Source organism: Triturus cristatus, chromosome 6 (assembly GCF_964204655.1).
Source record: "Triturus cristatus chromosome 6, aTriCri1.1, whole genome shotgun sequence".
In the NCBI taxonomy this organism is placed as follows: Eukaryota; Metazoa; Chordata; class Amphibia; order Caudata; family Salamandridae; genus Triturus; species Triturus cristatus.
This window is the reverse complement of record NC_140589.1, coordinates 1,264,800,598-1,264,824,162: the sequence shown is the minus strand read 5'-3', so window position 1 is coordinate 1,264,824,162 and position 23,565 is coordinate 1,264,800,598. Positions and strand designations below refer to the sequence as shown.

The 23,565-nt window shown below is 40.9% G+C and overlaps 1 protein-coding gene across 2 annotated transcripts in view; it reads right to left on the bottom strand.

The window, feature by feature from the left end:
- Positions 1-23,565, bottom strand: part of PDE10A (phosphodiesterase 10A) — a 1,160,934-nt gene that overhangs the window by 895,563 nt on the left and 241,806 nt on the right. For both annotated transcript variants that reach the window (XM_085612212.1, XM_085612213.1), the window contains exon 2: positions 6,745-6,873. In XM_085612212.1, coding sequence (XP_085468338.1) covers positions 6,745-6,873 — 129 coding nt within the window. The remainder of the gene's footprint in view (positions 1-6,744; positions 6,874-23,565) is intronic.

Sequence of the window (23,565 nt, the reverse complement as noted above, 5' to 3'; positions counted from 1 at the left end):
GAAAAAAGAACTGAAAGTAACTTGTGTTGGCTGTGCGTCCTGGGATACCGGGGGTCTCTGGAGAGTTTCTTAAAGGCACGGTATCCCTTTAGCAGACACATAATGACAGCCTATAGGGCTTGTCTGTCCACCCCTTCCTCTCTATTGTTTAAAGGGATTTTGGTGAAGGGAGTGTGTGATAATAAAGGAACATGTCAAATGTGAATAAAAATGACATTTCAACTTTATTTTGGCTTTTGTGTTCACTTCAGAGGAAGTGCTGGCCAGTGCAGCCTTGTGGTGATTAGGCTGTATTATTTTGTCTGTCTCTTAAGTGTCTTTGCAGGTTTGCAAATGCGGGACAGCTTAAGAGATATTTTTGATTGCTCCGGGGTCCCCGCACATGGGCGGGGATTATTCATAGATTATGACTATACACAGAGATCCCCTACTACAGAACTGGGACTCTTTTCAAAGGGCATCCGTTCTATCACCCTTTGCAATTTTCATTCTCTGGAGTCATGAGCGGCATGGAGATTGAGGCCCAGACAGAGCAAAGGCACCCCTTTCAATGTTCTAGTGTCTTTCAGAGATGTGGGCAATCAAAATCTTCTTCTTGGCAATAGATATCGAAGTCCGTACTGCACAAGCCCGAAGCACATGCGTAGAAAGTATAGAGTCTGTGAGCTTCGCTGATACGCATCCAAACCAGATGGTGGAGAAAAATTATTGAACAATGGGGTTGGTGCCCATGCACATTTCTTATTAAAGGAGGAATCACAGTATACCCTGTGACTTTACTTCTTTGAAGAAAAACAACTTGCAATGTCCGACTCCAACAGTAGGCGACAGGAGTATGCAGAGCATGTGTATCTACAGTCACATATGTTACGTACATTACGTTACCAGCATTTGTGCAACACGAATCCACCAAGGTACAGCCTTATGAAAAATGAATACCTTCTCTTTCATAGTGTGTTTCATACCACAATCTTGCAGACTGTTCACGTTAAGAAAATGGTACTCAATTTACAGACCTCAGAAGGATGGAAGGTTTAGACAGGCTTTGAGGGATTCAAACTTGGGCTGTGAAGGTCACACTGGGTGATGGGAAGTGTTTAACTCATTGACCGTTATTGCAGGCTAGACATCACAAGACATGGCAGCTATGATGGACTCCACACAAAATTCTCTGGAAAAGCTTTATTACTGAACACAATTATCACAAGGCAAGAAGTATACTTCAAGCCTAGCATTTGCAAACTAGAATTATGAAATTTGTAGGTAAACTTAAGCACTCATTTCTAGCTGCCACTATTAACACCTTCCATTTGAAATGCCTGTTCATTGCTGTAGTAGTAGGAAAAGTGTAGTTGACAGAGCCACTACCCCAGCTTGTACTTCACAGTAATAGCTAATCTGAAATTAAGTTTCATCGACTGCCATCCTCCATTAAAACCAGCTTTGGCAAAGCAAACAGGTCTGGTTTGCATTCTGAGTATTGATTAATACATTGACAAAAGCCTGCTACAGTGAAAAAAAAAGGATTGGTTTCTTTAGACGATGCAACTTTGTTAAAAATAATTTAAAGTAAGATGATTCAGTATTCTTTTGAGATGTAAAATAGCCTGTTATGCACTATAATGCAAGCACTTCATAAGAAGAGGAAACCGACCAGCCAGCAGCAAGTGGTGAAAGAATATTACTCTTCTGGATGGGCACAACACCCATTCTATGTACATTGTGGTAACAATAGTTAACCAAACAAGTGTTCTGTGAAGCCATGCCTAAAAAAAAATAATTTAAATCTGTGAAAGGGAAAGTAGACATGTGCAAATATACAAAAACTCCTTTGTTAAATTTGACAACAATAGTTGTTGGATTCTCTGAGGGATCCTTAACAGGAAAACTTCAGACGAACTGTGCAGCTCTGCCATCTGATTTGTTTAAATCTACAATATTGGTCTTTGCAAGTTCTCCTGCCTTTTTCATTTTTACAGATTTGTGGGACCCTGATTCCGAAGGGACCCATTAAACTGAGTTTAGTGCAGCTCAGGAACATCCAAGCTTCTTAGTTAGATTTTCATTCTTTTAAAGGAGAGAAACTGACAAGGGGTTACTGCCTCACTGCCAAGACTTCAAAATATAAGTAGTGCCTTCCTTCCAGCTTATCAGACATCATCTTGTACAAAGACTTGGTTGTACCTGCTTCTAAAGAGTTTCTGAAGGTAGAGCGGAGTGCTTCCCATTTCCTCCTGGTTGGGAGCAAGCCAGAAGGAGCTGCAGCTGCTGAAGCTCTGCACTGCAGCTGTTGACTTTGCCCTCTCTATCCTCCACCAGAGGCAGGAGGAGGGCTGTCTACAAGCGCGAGTGAACCGAGCCCCTGCCTATACATAAAACCGCCTGCACCAAATTTTATTTGCATCTCTTCATTGACCCTGTTGCTTTGGTGCAGGTCAAAAATCCAGTAGGTCTGCATCCTAGACAGATCAAGGCGGTCTATGTGGTACAGTGTGAGTCACACCACTGCTGCTGTTCTGTCCCTCTTCTTCTCCGAGCTTGATCCTACTAAGTAAGAAGACTCCCTCCTGGGGACCTCAAGAGTCCATGGCCTAAGAGATACCCCTTATGAAGGGGCAGTTACCACCCAACTTTAAATCAGGAGAGGCACTTATACTCCTGGTTACAGTAACTCACTTTGCGAAACTCTGAAACCTTGAGGATTTCATTTGCAGGTTACTACTACACTGTTTTCAATTGCCACAGGGTTTTGAGTCAGCTTGTTTTCAGTGTTCATGATACGTATGAACGTGAAAAAAAAACTCGTAAAGCGGATACAAAGTAACCCAGCGTTTTGGCAGTTGTTTGAGTACATAACACGTTTGCGCGCAACGCTTGGATTATTCCAACATTACAGTAAATCCACTGGCAATATGTACCAGATACATAGTTTACAGCTATAGTTTAAGTTTTAGTAATATTTTACACTACACTGTCAATTTTCAATGAGTGTTTGTCAAGAATGCAAATAGTGAAATAAAACATGCAGAGGACAAAAAAACCTATCGGATGTTATAAACGCACATCATCAATTAGTTCGGGACTCTGAAGAACCTTGTATGTTTTTCCAATTTGACACAGTTCAGCTGTGTCTGGCAGCATGAATAATCGAGCAATTAGATCACATCAAAGATAAATACACCCAAACCACAAAAGGGGTTTACAACCCAGTGGCTAAATTATATCCCTGCATTAGGGGATTGTAGCGCCCCCATTCATCATCTCTATTCTTCACAGGAACATAAAGCACTAAAATAAATCATAAAACTCCTAAACAAGGTAAAAGAAAAGTCATTAAACATGAGCTTAGTCATCTATTACTCATCCCCGAGGAAGGCTTGAATGTGTGGTAAATAATTTACCCTTCTAATAATCAAACAATGGCAAATGCAAATATAAGTGGTCCACTCTCAGCAATCACCCAGAAAGCTTAATAGTGGACCACTATTTGCTCTCCAGAAATGCAAACAGAAAACCGACTTGTTTTTCTTTAAGCAGAGTCAAATTATCTACCACTAGGCAACCTCAAGGAAATCGTTCCTGGCCATAATCTAGAACAGTCAGAGAGAGCCTAAACAATGCATTCCTGCAAAGCAAACTACCAAATTAAAGCAGTCCTTGATCAGCTATAGTTTCAAAGGATCCCAAAATTCACCCAAACTTGGAATCCTGCAAGTGGGCTTATATAGCGCGGATCTCCTCAAACCTGAACTCTGGCATATGGGATTCCGAAATCGAACGTCAATGAATTCCAAGCCCAGTTCTCCTTTTGATATATAAAGTAACAGCTCTACCCCATCCACAACACTTCAAAGTCAGACTGACCAATTTCTATATGGACTGAAGCAAGATTTGCCTTACATGCCATGTTCAGGTGCCACATTACATTCATGACCTGCTGCAAGAGGAGGATTGTGCTATCGAAATGACGAAAGATGCCTGATTTACCTCTGATGTAGTCACCATCCTCAAGGCCTTTCTGCTTCCCAAGGCAATAACCCCAACGTAAAAACAAAAATGTGACTGTGTAATGTAACTGGCAGTCAGTAACATACTCCAATACCTTCAACTTGAGTTTGTACTATATATGATTGCAACAACAAAAAACACAACAGTCCCGACAAAAGAGGTGGAGGATTAGTTCTCATTCATCAACTCACACAGAGGCAAGCAAATGACAATACTCTTGGGGCCATAATGAATAACGCAAAGCAGTTCAAGAAACCAAGTGAACTGAGAAAACAACCTGTGGGATCCTGTTACTCCACTAGACAGTCACAAAATGTATTGAGGACAATTTCACTCTGATGCCTGATGGGAAACCTGAAAAGAGAGCTACCAGCATACCGGGTTCTAGTAGAGTGCTGATAGAGAGACATGTGCTTGGACAATCTGATAAAACACTAGTGATTCAGTTGCTAAGTCATAGTCCTCTTGCTTCCATATTTTCAGTCTCATCGTAGGTCATGTAAACTACCTACACTGTATTTGCTATGGTTTCTCCTTCAGACCAGGCTGATGTCCTGCCACTCAGTGGTTTGAGTGACTTAGGCTGATTTTGCACATAAAAAGTCAAGGATCAGGCCACCTAACTTCACTTTGTTAAAGAGGCAGCCCACACCTAATTACCAACAGCACTATTTCTATGCTCACAAAAGATATTGTGCTGAGGGACCTGGCACCATGTTAAAAATAAACAAGCATTGGCATAGCCAATAGGCCTCGCCTTTGGGACCTTACAAGTGTTTAGCCATGCAACAGTTGATGCTGTTGTACCAATGATATTGTGCTGCATAACTAAATACTTATAAGGTCCCAAAGGCGAGACCTATTGGCTATGCCAATGCTTGTTAAACATAGTAGTGTTCCTGGAAAACCCAGGCGGTGTGGGAGTGTGGCTCATACATTGGGCAGGTATCGCAAAGGGTGGCATATAGAGGGTGCATTGGGGGAGGTGCTCGCAGGACTGCAAGGGATTAGGATACATGGAGAAGAGGCAAGGGCAAACAGAGTGGCCGCAGAGGGGGCAGGGGCCTAAACCATTACTGTATCTACCATCAGACAATTGAATTAAAATACTTTTTGATATCCATAATATTCTCTGCCAGTATAAGTACAGAATGCAGAGCGCAGGGCACTGCTGATCTTGTATTGCTACTTAACAATTCTAAAATGTATGATAATACTGCAGAGCAAGTGGAAAACTGTCTGTTTCCCTAAGTATTTGAAGATTTGGATGCCTGATCAAGAAAAAAATAATGTTCGAATACTTGGAATACGATAGTCCACTGCAATAGGGCGCACAGAAGACTACCTTGAACAAGCATTGGCCGACCGGCCGTAAAAGTTACGGCCGCGCGGCTGTGAAAGCGAAAGTAATCGCGATCAAAGCGAAAGTGATCGCGATGACGGGACGCGCTGTGTGGTAAGCACACGAGAGGTGCGCGCGCAGCAGTGATTGGCGGCTGCGCGCGTGCACGCTCGCGTGAACGCAAGCGTTAGGCCGGCGAGGTCTGGTAGCACTTTGGAAACCCGTATACTAAATGTCTCTCCGAGCAGCGCATGCGCTGGCTCAGGCGAGACTTAAAAAGGGGCAGTGTTAGAGACATCAAACTTCTTCCACCTCACTATCATTGGTTTTGTACACCCTGCTTCAAGTGCATTTTGCCAAACTTAGTTCTAACGGTGTTGATCGCTCCCAGCACCACAACTAGGAAATGTCTTGAGGACTTAAAAATTTTAATTAGCAAAGAATAGGAACTTTACAAGCAACACAAAAGTCAGAACAGCGGTGTTTGAGTAAAATAAGCGGAAACAATACTCTTACCTCTACAAATAAAATCACGCTTCAAGGTACGCAATTAGTGGTTACACTGTCGATGTCTTTTTTTCAACTAACTAAACCTGGGTAATGTCAAACATGGTCAAACAAACAGTGCCAAAAAGACACCACAATTATTTAAATTACAGTGCGAAAGCAACAAGCAACTTTAGAATCACCAGCCGTCTACACATTTCCTGCAACATTCCCCAAATTGCAGCAGAAGGTTACTGGCTTGAGAAGCGGATTAATGTTTTATGCAGCTAAATGTTTTAAGTCTGACTAGACAGGGCAGCTGTCTGCAAGACCTCTTGTTACCATGCTTTAAAGTGTACACTGAGTGGGTGATGACTCCAGCCAGAGGAGTATTCTGCTCTGACTTCATGATATTAGCTCATTCTGCGTTCCTGGAAGTGCATCCATTGGAATGCACAAAGGGCTATTTAATATCTGAAAAGTACATTGATGATCACATGGTTTATCACATTGAATTACTTATCTCCTGCATGGGTTATCACATTCAGTTCCTTATCTCCTACATGCATTCTATTTAGGAAGAAATCTTTTTTTGGTACCCCCCCCCCAACAGTGTCAAAGCCAACAAGTTAGGCTACGATGTGATAAACAGCACTTGTGCATGCAACACAAATAATTAGCGTTTGTTAATGTCTGCTGTTACATGCGTAGGCACATTAGAACCAGATCTACTGCTTTTCACAATGCTTGTTATTTTGTGCCGACAGTCTACTGTCCAAGGAACCTATCGACCAGTTGGCAAGATTCCTTCTCATTGCACAGTGTGTGCATATCCACAGTAAGAGATGCAAGAACTCAACCAGCTGCCAAAGTCAGCAGCAGCTCACACCATCCAGAAGTAGATTTACCTTCGTGTCTGTTGCTCTTTTTCTTCATCCATTTCTCCACCGTCTCTGTACTCACACTTTCTGAAACAAATTCATCCAGTACCTGAGGGTGAAGAGAAAGATAGGCCTTCACTTTTTCATCCGTCAGATCTGAAACACAAGAGCAAAAACATGATTGGACGACCCAACACCTTTATCTTATGTCCAAACTAACACACATTTTGCAACACATAATTAAGCAGTAGCTCAGCTATAAAGATAGATCCAGAAATAGCATTATATCATTCTATGATCAACAATAGGATGGCATGTGCCATATGTATGCATGATGGAAAAGATGATACAGCGTGCCAGGCAATGCATGTCTGGAGAAGCTTCTAAAAAGAAGGATCTATTTTCAAATGGGATCACACAATATAAGGCCGTTTTCAACGACAAGTAACAAAGCTTCTCACCTTGTGACATGGATTTTTGCTTAAAATCATGCGTAGCACACATAGCAGAACACATATTGTAGACAGAGTTCTGAGATGTGCAAGAATATGCTTGCCCACTAAGAGGAGGAACCAAAAGCTTTTCTGTCTTGGTACACCGCATAAACATGGGTTCAACTGCACAGCACATACATGTTCTATAACAACTATCAATCTACCACACAGAGCAGCATTTGCAGTGTGGCTGGTGCCTCTGTGTGCAGCAAGCCATAGGCAGAGAGAGCTACAGTCAGCCTATATACCTCTTGAGCTCATAAAATCACACGCATACACCTGGCATCAGCACTATAGATGGCATGAACACATGGGGGGCCACAAAGCCTAGAGACGAAGAGTAGTGGTGCACAAGGTACAGTAACATTCTCCAGTGTAACGGCAGGAGGCAATCAACAGAAACAAATACAGTTCTAAATCTCGAGGATTGGCCAATGCCATCAATCCTGAAGCATGAGTAAAGAATGACCCAAAAGGACAATGGCATACTAAATGAAATGCCACACCTTGCACCCGCATCAGAGTTCACCCCTTCCTCCAACAGCGGTACCCTGTGACACCGGTCTTTCAAACTACTGTACCTGGTCCGCTGTCAAATACACCTGCAATAATTATTATATTATAAATATGCATTAAGTGAAAAGGAGTTAGCCAAAGCCTTAAAAAAAAAAGAAAATGAATAGGTGGCATCTCCTAGTAACGATGATAAAGAGAAAAAAAGAAAGAAAAAGGAAGCATAATCTGCTTCAATAATGTAATCACTTGTCCAATCACGGTATGGCTCAATTAATTGCATGACAAACAAGATCCCCATTACTCAAAGCCATTTGGTTTGATCATTTATATATACAGATACACAGTGGCCTCATCACCTATTTTAGACAGAATTTTCATCGAGGAATAGGTGCAATTTAGCTTCTGTGCGGTAGGATCCTGATCCTTGGAGAACAGAAAAAAAAGTCAAGGAATAAGAGACACCTACTAGTAACGATCATAAAGCAAGAAACTCCAGCTGGACAATTCTTGGATTCGCTAAATGCAGATCACCAATACAAATTTTGCCAAAATGTTAACCACTTAAGAGCGGCCGTCGGCCATGGATGATGCTGGGGAGGGCTTTAAAGGATCCTGTGGGGGCTCGCAACAGAGGGATTCCGGTTTAAAAAATATATATATTTTCAGGTTGAGGAGCTGATCAAGAGCTTCCTCCGCAGCTAGTGTTTTTTCCTTTGGAAATGACGACCTGCGTGCATGGCGGGCTGATGCCATTCACCGAAAGTGAAATGAGCCAATTGGCTCAGTGGTAAGTATGTACCTCCTTTGCTTAGTGTCTAGATCTCCAACCTTCGACCACAGAAATGCAAGCAATAAACTTCCACTGTCCTAGGAAGTTGTCCTCATCCTTTATGTTATGCCATACTAAACTACGGGTATCCAAAATGGATCCCATTGGCTCCAGTACTCAGAATCCTAATGCGCAGTCATACCAGCAGATGTGCTACACATTCACTGCACATACATGCCCTTTAAAAAACAAATTGCATTTTATTTTTTAAATAAGTATATTGTAAAATGATTAATAGTGTTAAATAGAGTAATTATTTTACAATTAATATAAATTAAAAGAATGCCTTTTTCAACCTCAAATATTTTTTTTAAATGACATCACGCAATACATGAAACACCTAACAATATAGTCTAAAATTAAAATGCAATAGAATAAATAAAACAGAAGACAATATTAAGATTACATACCATCTTTAAAATTATAATTCTTACAAAGCCGAATAGTTATTCGAAACTTTAAAAACAAATGACAATTGGATTTTTTATATTTTCAAATGCAAATTAAGAATTCACAAAATTCATGTACCTTTTAGGGGAAGGTATTTAAACGTTTTCTTATGTTAAAATTAAGATACATTTTATTTAAATAAGAATTATTTTAATAGATGATCATAATTTGGGGATTTATGAACACCAGTTTGAAATAGGCAAACTTTAAAAAAAGGTTAAACTAAAATTATTTTTTTTGAGAGCTAAAGCCGAATCCTATACATATAATACAGTTTATCCTTATAAAAAAACGTAGCAGGACACGGCCTTGTAACAGTATGCGTTGTAAATATTGATTTAACTAGCATTGAAATGAGTTGTAAGTGTATGCATTTTAGATTAAATGTGTTGTTTCCTAACTAATGACTGATTTCCCTGTTAATCGTTTGTTATGACCTTTGATCTCACTCCCTTGAATGCTCTTTCCTGACTTCCTTGTGAGGTTCTCCCTCCTTCCTAAAAACCTTGTACTGCTTTAACCACACATTATTATTTATTATTATTATTTGGAGTTTTATATCGCGCACGGTTACCCTTGGGCATCCCAGCGCTATCCCTAGATCAACCACCGCCAGCACATGACACATTAGACCGGGAACAGATAAGTTTTTAATAGTTTGCGAAAGCGCAGAGTGCTGACATATTTTAAGTGAACATAGCTATCAGAGCACAGAGGAAGCTGAGCGGGGCTCTCGTTCCCAATCTCTCCCACTATTTCCCCTCTGTGAGTGGGGGTGCTGCCAGAGACACAGACTAATGGGACAAGAGGAAACCCACCAACGTCCTGAGAGGCAGGGATGGTCTGGCTACGGAGATGGCGTCAGCGTCCATTACCAGTTACTTAATCAGTACGATGGGGGCATTTAAAAACAAAAATCAAGGAGAAAGGGGGGGAAAGGGGGGGTTGGGGGGAGAGGGTTGGGGGTTGTTGGTGGTGGGTGGTAACAGATTCAGCGAGGAGCGAAGATTTCATGCTTTATGTTATTTGTTTCAGATAAAACAAGCAGGTATCACTGGGCAGACAACTTGTTGGTTTAGAATTATTCTGTTTGAGAAATTTTACTGTACCAAATCCTAGAGACAAAACTTGGGATTGAATAAGGACTTCGGATGAGAAAGTTAATTTGCTGTACCCTCAATATTTGCGGGCTAAATGATTCCAGGAAGAGACGGGTGCTAGCTCGTATTATACAGGCATGTTCTTGGGATCTGCTATTTTTGCAAGAAACACATATAGCATGGAATAATAGGGCCTGGCTTAGTTCTCTCGGGTTAGAATTACTAGCCTGTACATCTCAGTCAGTTAATATAAAAGGAGTCGCACTGTTGGCTTAAAAAAGGATTGCTAGAGGTGAGGAAGTATAAGGTTGGCAAGCTGGGTGATGGTTGAGGTAGTTGTCTCTCAGCAAGTTATCATGTTGTGCTCAATATATGGGCCAAATTTAGATGACCAGGATATATTTCAAGAGGTTAATATGGAATTGTCATTATATTCACAACCCATGATAGTTTGTGGTGATTTAAATATTCACCTGCACTCACGATTTAATTTAAGAACATCCGAATCGTATATGGGAAGGAAGCCACGTGGTTTTAGGGGGTTACAAGCACTTGTGCAAGATCAAGGTTTATATGATGCTTGGGTGGAGCTTAATTCAGGTCAAGCTGGTTATACATATTTTTCGGCACCGCATGGAAAGAGGGCACGGTTAGATTTCTTTTTGGTATCTGATGCTATCCTATCTAGGGCTTCTATCAAGATTCTTCCTAAAATAATCTCTGATCACAATCCGGTGGTATTGGAGTTTGAGTGTACGGGTTTAACCTCTAGGATCACAAAATGGACGTTTGATAGAAAGCTCCTTTTAAATGAAGATTATTGTAACTGGATGAGGAAGTGGATCCCTGAATTTGTTCAGGCTAATATAGGGTCGGCTAGGATTGATGTTGTCTGGGATGCACTGAAGGCGGGGGTAAGGGGTGAGACAGTTAGATTCGTTGCTAGAGAGTGTAAAATGGACCGTATGAAGTGTATAAACGATCTGGCGGCCCTTTCTCGGTTGGAGCAGAAATTAGTCCAAGAAATAAACATAGGCGGTAGGGTTAAGGAGGTACAGGCGGAAGTCGCTGTCTGTCGAGCAAAAATATATCAGGGGTACGCAGATGAGGCAGCCGCTAAATACCAAGTATTTAGGAATTAATGTTATGAATATGGAGAGAGGGTTGGGAGAGTACTGGTCAATAGACTACGTCAAAAGGAGGTTCACTCTAGGATAAGCAAGATCAAAAATATGGAGGGGATATTGGTAGAAACTCCGTTTCTGGTACAAGAATCCTTTAAAAAATACTACGAAACATTATATACAGCAGAGCCAGTTATAAGGCCCGAGAGTTATTTGGATGAAATGACGTGTGTGGGGTTAGATGAGCTGGATAAAGATATACTTTCGGAACCCATCCCCTGGGAGGAGATTAAAATTGCTATGCTATCACTAGCCTTAGGGAAGGCGATGGGCCCGGATATGATTCCTCTAGAGTTTTATGTTGAAATTTAGCAAAATCCTAGAGGGGATAATGACTCTAGTTTTTCAAGGGGCATTTGATGGGGCTCCCCCAGCTTCCTGGTCTCATACAGTAATAGTGGTATTTAAAAAAAAAGGGGCAAGGATCCTTATGAGCTATCTTCATATCGACCAATTTCTTTAATTAATGTGGATAATAAAATGTATTCGAAATGCTTGGCAAAGAGATTGGGGGGAGTTATTACCCCATTGGTGTCATTACACCAACATGGGTTTATCGCTGGGAGGGGGACCACGGACCATATCAGACGAGTCATTTCTATATTTGACTGGGCCCAGGCGATGACTGTTCCGGTAGGGGTGGCCCTGTTGGATGCCGAAAAGGCGTTCGACAGGGTCTCCTGGGAGTATTTATGGGCAGTAATGAGGTGAAAGTCTTTCCCTAATGGCTTTGTACGGGCTATACAGTCAATGTATAATACCCCGGGTGCAATAGTTCGGCTGTCGGGAGAAGAGTCGCAGAGGTTTTCGATAAACAGAGGTACTTGGCAGGGGTGCCCCTGTTCTCCTCTTCTCTTTGCTCTATTTATTGACCCGCTTATCTCTAGATTGGAAGGAGATATGGAAATTAGACCAGTAATGGCACAGTCTTACTCAGCCAAAGTGTTAGCTTATGCTGATGACTTGGCAGTTGTGTCGACAGATATGGATAAGGCGTTGCAGAGAATTGAGGCTATTACTAAAAAGTTTGGGGAAGTTTCTGGTTACAAATTAAATCTAGGGAAAACACAAGTGTTGCATTCAGAATTTGGATTACCACCGGGGCTGGAGGTAGTTACAGAGGCAACCTATTTAGGTATAATCATCTCACCCCAAATTCAAATTATTCCAAAAATCAATGTGGAACCAATGCTTGTATCTGTTAACAAAACCCTGGAACATATAAATCGGCTACACTTGTCCCTATATGGAAGGGGTAACGTGCTTAAAATGTCAGTTTTCCCGAAGTTCTTATATCTGTTTCGGGCTATCCCAATTTCTTTCCCGAAATCTATATTTACTAAAATCGAACGACTGTGTTCCCGATTTATGTGGGGCTATCGTCGGTCTAGAAGAGCAATTAAATGGCTCTATCTGCCAAGGGAACGGGGGGGCCTGGCTCTACCAAATTTTTATTTATATTACTGTGCTGCGCTACTTCAATTTATGGGGGTATTGGTCTGTGGTAAGATGGAGATTTTGGATCCTGCTTTCTCACCGTCAATATATGAATGGTGTCTGGGGGATTCGGCGCAAGGGCTACTGTTAAAAATCTTGGAGCCTAGTTATTACAAGAAGACTAGGTTCAAGATTATTCAGTCAGCACATTTAGTCTGGAGGAGGCTGTGTAAGCAATTTCATATCCCCAGTATTATATGGTATACTCCGTTGGAATCTACTGCTATACTACCTGCAGTATTTCAGGATTCAATTATGCGGAGGTGGGCACAGAATGGCATAAAATTAATTGGGGATTTGGCGGAGCAGGGAGAGATAGTACCATTCTCAGCATTACAAGGAAGATTTAGGGTTGGTAATGCTGATTTTTTTAAATACCTGCAGTTGAGAAGTTTCCTCCAGGGTGCAGTCTTGGGGGGTAGATGCCAACTTCGACAGTTTCGAATTCTGGATTTAATGAAAGGAAATTCAAAAATAGGGCCAATATATTTGGAATTTATGACGATCCTACCCGATGATATGGCTAGACAGGAAGCAATATGGGAGGGGAAGCTATCGGTAACTAACATGAATTTACAGTTGGTGATGCAAATAGCCGACTCCATTTTGCTTTCTGGTAACCTTAAGAGTCAGGCATACATGGCTTTGTTTAATTTGTATTATACGCCTGCAAAAATTGCGAAATAGAAGGTGGGGAGGGGGGTCAAATGTTCAAGATGTGGCCTTTATGCGGCAGATTCAATACATATGTTTTTCTCATGCCCTGCACTTCAGCCACTATTGGTTGATATTGAGTGTTTTATGTTGCAATCTTTAGGAATTCCGATGTCTATAACAGCAACTTTGGTTTTGTTTGGTATAGAATTTGATTTAGATGTGGGTAGGCGAGTGACATCATATAGGGGCTTTAAGTTTAGCTGTATGTCGGTTTTGAGGTCATGTATAATGTCACAGTGGCTGGACCCGGACCCCCCGTCTTTTGCCAATTGGAGGGCTAAGATTATATCAATTTATAATATGGAATCAGCATTGTATAAATTGAAAGGTTTGTCAAAGAAAAAATTGGGGGCGTCATTATGGGAACCAATAAGAAATTGGGTACAGTGAGGGTGCCTAGTCTATCTGTTTTATTGTTTTTTTTTTCTTTTTTCTGTACTAATGTAACGTTGCCTCGCTGAAACTACAAAAAAAAAAAAATTAAAAATTAAAAAATAAAAACAAAAATCAAGTTGGTCGAAGAAAGATTTGGTGCCTACAGAACCTATGATGCCTACACGGCCAATGACATTGCTTAAAAGTTCTGAAACTGGAACCGACTAACAAAGTATTGACTCCTGCCAGTAAGCTCTATATTCATGACGACTATTGATTGTCCCGGATGGCCCATTCTTTAATTAATATTATATATATATTCCATATGACAACACCCAACACTTGGAGGCCCACGCTTACGTGTAAATTCCTTTATTCTGCAAATCCGCATCACAACAGTAAGGTAGGTACAGCAAATCCTTGCCATCAAATTCGACGCGTTTCGGGCGCCCATCCGCCCTTGCTCACTACGATGCCTTGTATGGAAGGCAGCTATGCAGGTGACATTAATAGAGTTCACTTATCTTTCCAAGGGGTCATCAGTACTGGCAACAAGGGAGTAATTAAAAGAGCTAAAGGATTTGTAACATCTCTGTGTAAGCATTTAAACAGCTGTATGATTTTGCTTGAGGGGACTGTCAAGGTTATTTGCATATTCAAATTAAATGAATTAAAGGCCTTCGGGAATTAGATCGACACATTTTATGGATATATATATATATAATGGAAATGGGATTTTCGTCTCGTCCAATGTTACTGCTGTTTACACTCAGTGGTCCCATAGGCAAGAAGAGCCTGTAGACAATGTTGAGAGATTGGGGATTACCAGTCATGTTCTTAAGCGTCTTACGGATACCTACATGCTAGAGTAACTGCCGTGATAGGGAGGGATTTTTATTGGGAACCGTCAACATGACAACGATAAACTAAAGGACTGCCTGATTGCCCACACCACCACAGGTAGCTACAAAAGGTAGTTTTGTACATTTACACTACCACCGGAGGCCGTGCCTTATGTTATTGTCCTTGCGAACATACCCCCATCATGTACTTCTTAAAAAGAAGATTGGTGGGACCTAAAAAACTAAAATGACTAGTTGGTTGGTGAGAAATATGGAGTGGAGCCAAAAATTGTCAACGAGGTAATCAAGGTCATTAAGAGTGTCCTCGCTGGGTAATGGGCGCTGTTTGGGAGACTGTGTGGTGGTAAACATTAGAAATGCTTCAGTTTCAGGGAATTTACTGTATAGGCTTAAATGTCTGAATTATGCAGGTAGTAATATCAAGGCCTAAACCCTGGGATACTTTTTTATAGGCCTGATAATTGTTAAAGGCAGGTGTATACACATACAAATACAAGGGTGCATTGGTATCTGCGGCTTGCCTATAACGTTGATAATAGTAATTCATTTGAATCGCTCGGTTCTTTAGATGAAAAAGACTGACTCTTGCACTCAGCAATCACAACCAGTGAGTCTATAACTACTGATTCCACCAGACTGCACCAAGCAAAAGCAAACCTTAATCCTAACAGAGCTACAAACTGATATCAATAACATCTTGGGTGATGGTATCAAGGTAGTTTAACGATACGTTGCAGAAATAGGATCCAAAAGAGTTCATCCAGATTTGATTACATTTGTTATGAAATTTGATCTAGTCTACTTTTAGGAGACATGAGCCCTCGACCTCATCCACGTGGATGGACACTGCTCATTTTTCACTCAAGCTGTGACGTCTAGGGTGGGTAGGACAAAGAGGGTTTGAAGCTTTCATTTTTTAAATTGAGCAGAAAAAACAACCGTGCTGCACTTATAATCATAGGACAGAATACAGTTTTTGTACAGGAGATTGTGAACTAGCACCTGGCCACTAACAAAAATCAATTATAAATTATCCATAATGCAAATTAATTAGAATGACCTAGAATCCAACTTTGCTCTAGATATCTAAAACTATTAGCTGTTTCTTCGAGTTTTAGTATATATAAAAAAAAATCCTAATAGCACATTAATACCGGATCTCAAGCAGTTTAAACCACTAATCTCATGCCTATCCTCGCCATCCAAAATGCAGCCCCTGATTGAGAACGTATCTTTAGAAGCAAAATAAGTACTAAAATGCTGTTAAAACTGTAAGCAATGCTATACATACTTCTATAACCAACCATCTCTTATAGAAACATTCAGCCAGAAAAGTACATTCCATCGATAAAAAGTGCTTAAGTGCAAAGAGTGTTTGAAAGCTTTTGTATCGGTTCTTGGTCCTCGTAAGGTTTTATGGTTTACATGCCCCTCAAATTACAATCAATAGTTTCACATTCAGTTCCTAGGACCACATGCAGTTTTGATTAGCATTTTCATTAGAACATATTTGATCATCGTTGTATTGTGATAGTCAACTTGAACAAGAGTTGGACAGCTAGACTGCAAAATGTGATAGCACAATAGCCATCATTGGGGAAGAGACTTTAATGCACAACCGTGTAAACACTCCCACAAACAGTGTGCGGACTGACTGACCAGGGTCGAGGGACAAGCCCATTTTAGCAACAACCCACATGGTGAGGCACTTTAATTTTGTGATGAAATATAACTTAGGTTCCGCTCTGGAGAGTCGTCCATCCATGGAGTAGTTGGCTCCTACGTTCACAGGGGTAGTACGAGTAGCACAATAGATCGCATTTTATATTAAGGTGCCCTTTCCCACTGGATGTCTAACTTTAAGGCCATGCCAAAATGAATGAGTACAAAATGTACTACAAATGGCTCTGTGGGGTAACCAATTTCTTAGCATTCCATAATAAATATTTAACAAGAAACACATCAAGAGAGTTTTTATCTGGTTTTCACGATTAGTATATTATACTTTTTATCTTTTTGTATATGCAACACTGTCACATAAACATGTTCATAATTGAAAAGACAAATACGTGACTTATTGGTGAATAAGTGATCATAAAGTGACAAAGTGGTAAAGTGAATAAAATATATACAGTGCGAGCATTAAAAAAACACAATGTATAAGATGTGTGAATCAATTAGCATCTGTCCCCATACTGTAAAATCTCAAACAACCCTAATCTGAATCCTTTTTAGGTCTCGCCTAGCGATGCAGTGCATGCGCTGCTCGCTTGCAAGGCTATTGTCGTCTATTTTGCTTCGGAAGCGGGGTGGAAGCTCCACCCATGCTTCTGATTGGCGCGGGTCAAAAATGCATGCTTTTCATTGGAAGGGAGGCATGTTTTGTTCCCTCCCTGTCTCATGCTTGCCGTGCCTCCCAAACAGGAGATGTGCACACGCACGGCCGTCTCTTTTGCTCTCCGCATTTCAGGCATTGTGTGAGGCACAACGCGCGCATGTGGCTTTCTCCGATCGCTTCTCAGTGAGTCAGCAACTTTCGACAGTTTGTTTTCTTGCCCTGTTAGTTTTGTAACTTTCCTGTTCGTGGTTCACTTTGCTCCCGCCTAACGTCTGTGTTCACTTTGTTCCCGCCCCCTCTGCCACAGTTTTTGCTGTCTTTCTTCCCGCCCCCTCCGGTTGTCCTTATTCCCTTTTCTCCCGCCCCCCCTCCTGCCCTAGTTTGTGTGGTCTTTCTTCCCCCCAGGCACTATAATCTATCTGGCGAGATGAGGAAAGGACATATGTTGAGTCTGTCATATGGACATATTTAACGAGCTGTAATAACTTGCTTCTTGGGATGCGCACAAAAAGCCTTTGGGGCAAGGACTGCAGGCGCCATAATCCAGTTGGCCAGAAGAGATAGGGCCGCATGTTGAGACTGCTGTGCAGGCATAATTAATCCGCTGTAACAGCCCACTGCACGGGGCGGGTGCCTGGGTGAAAACTGCCCCGAGTCTGGGCCTATCTTCATCCACAAGAGACCGGGCATGGGCCATCCCTCATTGTAGCTCAATCCGCTGGCCATCTGCTTGAATAAGGTACAATCCCTTTTGTATTTTAACTGCTATATCGACCATCTGTGTGCGGATTACTGTGCCTTGCCAATTAAGTACTTGTGGTTGTAGGGGTGATGCCTCGGCTTGTTTTGTAACTTTACTGTTTGTGTTTCACTTTGCTCCCGGCCGCCCTCCGGTTGTTTGTGGGCACTCTGTTCCCGCCCCCCTCCTGTTGCCCGTTTTCACTTTGTTCCCGCCCCCTCCCGCCGTAGTTTGTGTTTATTTATCCCCCCCCCTCTCGTGGGAGGTGCTTGAGCGCAAGAGGCTTATGAAGAGTGACAAGCTGTTATATGACCACATTTGTTTTCACAGCGGTCACCGTTTGCCTTCTTTCTGCTGTTACTCACACTGCACTTTTTTCCCCATAGGGAAACTTTGTTCTTGAATCTCAGAACAGTCATTTGCAATGCAACAGGGCTTGCATTTGCGAAAGTTTGAGCTATTAGCAATTCCTTTTATTTATGTGTTTTGAAATCCTGCAAGCGGTGTGTAAAGACGCACTTTGTAGTTATAGTCCTTGCTTACGAGAAGCAAGGCTGACAGTAAAAGAGGCGCAGTTACCGCCAACCTTGCTTCTCGTAGGCAATGACTATATGTACAAAGTGTGTGTTTACGCACCGCTTGCAGGTTTCAAAACACAAATAAAAGGCATTGCCATTTACAATGGCATTAGCTCAAACTCTTGCAACTGCGAGACCTATTGCTTTGCAAATGCTTGTTTTTAATTTTAGGGCATGGAGAACGTAGGGTATGGATTTTTATGAGGCGTTGATGTTTCTGTAACTAAAGGGAATTAAAATTAGGAAGGGAAGCATTAAGACATAAACACCGGCGTTGGCTGACTAAAAGGTAGGCTCCGCTTCTTCTGAAGCAACTATGCACATCAAGCTAGCCTTAATGCTTCCCTAGCCAACTTTAATTCCCTTTAATTATAGAATCCAACTGGATGGTGGATTCATCATTTGCCTTTAAGTTCAGCAAATGGAAATCAACAGCGCCATAATGGCTAGGTCATCCTGACCAACTGCTCTACAATTACTTCCTCTTTAAAACACATCCCACTTATTCTTTGAATCTTTTGCCCATTTAGGCAGTCCACACTTCTGTCCTGAAGAAGACCCGCTGTGACGTTGGTTTAGTAATGCACAGCTCCAAAATGATGAGCACTCAGTTTAAGTAGTCTTTTAGGTGACCAGTAGCATCTGTTTAGAATCCAATATTTGCATCGAAATAGCAAGGGAGTGATCTTGTGTTTTAGTCCATTAGTCCAGATTTTAGTCCATTCCTCATCTTAAGGGGAGCTAATATCATTTGTGTTTGAAAAGTTTCAGCACTCCGTCCGTCATCTCCTTGTGTTTGCTTTGAGCTAATATTATTTACCAAACAAGAGTCTACCCATCCCCTGTATATTTTTAAGTTTATATTTGAATTTAATTTTTCAAGGGCACTATAGCACCTACTTGGCACATGACTAGGTTAGATGTTTTCTCTAAAAAGGTATACAGTCTAGAAGCTGCAAGCTATTTGGACTCCTCAGGGCTACTCTATGTTGTAATAGTCCATAAAAGTCTATATTAGTGAATTAATGTAAAGTAGCAAAGGATACAGGGTAACCATCTGAATGTGTCAAATCTTGAATTGTGCGTATTCCTTTATTTGCCCAATCTTCCCATAGACTTTTTCCTCCATCTATTTTTATATTTGCATTCAACCATAATGAAGACAGAATGGAGCCTCTCAATTTATGTGGTCAAGTACCCTTACTGATTAAATCACGGATTGTAATATTTCCATTGAATTTTGAGCATTAAGATTTGATATGGTTAATGAGCCCCTAAGGGTTAAAGGATGAATAAACATTTTCCCACAATGAGCGGAGTTGGATGGTAAGCATACACACCAACATGCCTGTTTAAACAAGAAAGCTGTTTGATGGTTATAAAAGTTAGAAAGTTGTAAACCTCACCTGGCTTTATTTGCTTTGAGTATAATAAAACTATTCTTGCTCTCTTACTTTTTCCATTTAAAATTCAACATTATTTTATCAATTGTGTTTAAAGAAAGTTGCAAGAAAGAGGGGAAACATACAAGATTAACATTTTATTAGAGGGAAGATAATAATTTCAACACATTCCTTTATTGAATTTAAATTCTTCTTCCATTCGAAGTCCAAATATTTTAATGTATTTACGCACAGAAGAGCCCATAATGCTAGAGTGGCATAAATTATTTAGAGGACAGATTTTTGTTTTGTCTCCATTGAAGGAGTAACCCACAACTGGGGCATATTTATTTTGTTAACAAAGGCAAGAATATATGGAATGACTTATTTGCCTCTTCTGTGAGTAACAAAACGTCATCGGCACATTCCACAACTCTGTGGTCAAATGTATTTGATGATATGCCTTTGATCTTGGGGTTAGAGCTTCTATCCAATAGGAGAAATTCTACAACTAATAGACATTATAGAGGAAATAATGGAATCCTTAATGGGTGACTTGGGATAAGATAAAGTTGGAAGATTTCTAACCGTTTATTTTAATATGAGCTATAGGTTTGAAAAGGGAAACAATGTCCTTACTATATAGTCTTTACAAAGTATGCCTTTACCATGCAGTTATGCGTGCCTTTACCACACATGGAAAATATTGGTAAGGTAAGTATAAATGGAGGTAAGGGTAATTTTAGGGTTTATGGGAAGGCAGTGGTAAAGAGTAGTAAGGGTAACTGTAGATTTTAAGGTTGGGTAGTGGTAAAGGGTGGTAAGGGTAATTTTAAGGTTATTGGGTGGGTAGTGATAACAGAAGATTAGGAGTAAATTATAAAAGAGGGCTTGAAGGGGTTCCCTAAAAAACAGAAAAAAAATAATTTAAATATTAAGTTTAGGGGTCAGTAGAGGCACCGGGAGGTATGGGTAGCAAAAACTGAAAATATACGTATATATCTTAAGAAAAAAAGACTAGCGGTGGACTGTACAGGCTGCACCTCAATCTCCAATCTCAACAAGTAAAGTGTCCAGTGCACAAGTCTTCCGGCACTTGCTGCCATATCGTGCCGCAGTTATCCAGAGCATAAACTTAAAGTCTACATCCAATGTATATTTAGGGTTGTCTTCTTTATTAGTATTTTCAATATAAACATTAAATCCAGCCAACGTGTTTCGTTCCATACTCTCCTGGAACTTCATCAGGGCTCAAAATAGTGTTTAATGTAGTCTTTCTGAGAATTGATAGTCAGATATTGTATCCGTAATAATTTAGATAGAAAGTCCTCCTCATTGGGTGTTCCGGCTGTATTGTAGACTATCGCAGTTCCCAACGGGCATCATGAGGCCCCATATTTGATACCCTATTCCATCTAAATAACCAAATGCCTTGCGGTTTAGTTAAAAAAAAAACCAACATCGGACTATCAATTTTGAAGTTCCAAAAGTGTATTGGACGAAACGCGTTGGCAGGATTTCAATGTTTTATATTGAAGAATACTAATAGAAGAAGACAACCCTAAATTTACATGGGATGCAGACTTTTCCCTGGTTGGGGGGGGGGGTGGGGGGGAGAGAGAGGAGAAACAGAGCGAGAGACAGAGAGACAGAGAGACAGAGACAGAGACAGAGAGAGACAGAGAGAGAGAGAGAGAGAGACAGAGAGAGAGAGAGAGAGAGAGAGAGAGAGAGAGAGACACAGAGACAGAGACAGAGACAGAGACAGAGACAGAGACAGAGACAGAGACAGAGACAGAGAGAGAGAGAGAGAGAGACAGTGGCCCCAGCTATAACTACGTGGTTAAGGCTGCATGGAAAAGGCATAGGTTGTAACATCCTACAATCATACGAACTACAGCTTCATGTTCAAAGCTCTAAACACTGAGCACAGAATGGTCCAACAATACCTTATCCAAGCCTTCACTGCATCCGGCAACATAGCTTTAGAGGTAATATGTAGCAGTGGAGCCTTCTCAAGGATGCATTTAAATAATTTGATATCGTCTAATGCATATCTATTTTTAATGAAGCCTGATTGGGAGGTATGAATTATGCTAGGGAGGTTTTTCTGGAAGTGTAGAGTTAACAATTGTACGTAAATCTTACAGATTACGGTCAGACGTGAAATTGGTCTGTAGTTTTTTGGGTTCAACTTGGTCTTTCCCTTCTTTGTGTATTACTATAGTTGCAGCATCCGAGGCTGTACATTTAATTTCTCTGGAATCAGCAAAGTTTTAAAGCAGAGCCCTCAAACGAGGAAGGAGGATTTTTTTTGTCTTTTACAAAATCCAGCAGGAAGCCCATCAGACCCTGTGGCCTTCCCAGATTTTAGTGATGCTATCCTCTTATTTAGCTCCAAATTGTCTACATCCTGTATAGTGGGGAGAGTGTACACTATACCATCTGTTTGGACTAGGTAGAGTACGGTAAAACGTATAGAATGGCTCCCAAAAAGTTTCCCAATTAATAAGAATGTTCCACTGAAGTCTTTATTGGCCTCAATTACAAGTGCAGTAAAATGGAGTGAAGCAGGCTAGATTGGAGTCTGCCCACTGCAGCATACAGCATGTGGCAATCGGTTTGCCCACTTCAGCAATTTGCTAACTTAACTGTGAGTGTTGACATTCTGCCCTTTCACATTTGGCACAGTCCCACACAAAGTAGTTCCCTTGAGTGCCAGGGATTACTATGCCAATGAGTGCTTTTTGAGACTAAAACATATCTTTGATTTCAGCCATTTTTCTTTAGATGTAGATGGTTTTAGCAGTATTGCCTTAAAAATTTACAAAAACCATGAGAAACAAAAAAACAAGCACTGACAAAGCCAACAATAAAGGCTGGCAGCAAACGAGGAACTATCGGTTTGGCCATAGCTCGTTAGTTCTGCAATATTAAATACAACTAATGCAGAAAAGGTTATCTGCATACAGAAATCAACTGCTATGATGTGCAAACCGCTTCCTTCAAATATGTACATTGTGGGCATCAAATCTGAACTCAGCCCTCCTTGAGGATTTAACCTAGGGCTGAATTTTGAGAGGAGAACAGAGTGATGGGTCTCAAAGGAGCTGGTTACAGGTTTCATAAACAGAAAAGTTTGAAAATGATAATTCAGGAGGGTGCTAATTAGTTCTGCTGGGACGGAAGTGGATGAGTAATACTATCCTAATTAATTATCATTTCGTCAGTGCTTAGCCATACAAAAACACATTGAGAAATCCAGTTAACATAGGCACCATCGAGGTGTTCGGATCCCAACAGAGATGATCAACCATAATGGCTCTTCTCAGTGAAAGTTTAAAAACATGTTTTAAGTTCAAAGCAATTTTGCAGATGACAGTTTTGTGTATGACTATATGGTCCTCTGAACAAAATGCACTCACACTTACATCAAACGGAACCACACTCACACTCTGTCCCATTTCTGAAACTACAGCAGTAATTTTCATCTTCTTCACCATGTCATTCGTGGATTCTACAGAAACTGCTTGTGTAAATAGATAACAAGGGTGGGGATTGTCGTGGTGTCCGGCATCTATGCGGTCTACTCAATTTTTAGATAATTCACATAGATGAAGAAACCGCCACCCACTTCGCACTCCTAGATATTCTGCACCTATTAATGCATGCAAGAAGTTACATATTTTTGTAAGGTTGGGGTTAGGGAAGGATGGTGCTACGCTAACGTAGACAAGCTCAATTATTGGCCATTGCCCTAGCCATCTTCGTCATTTGTTTTCTTTT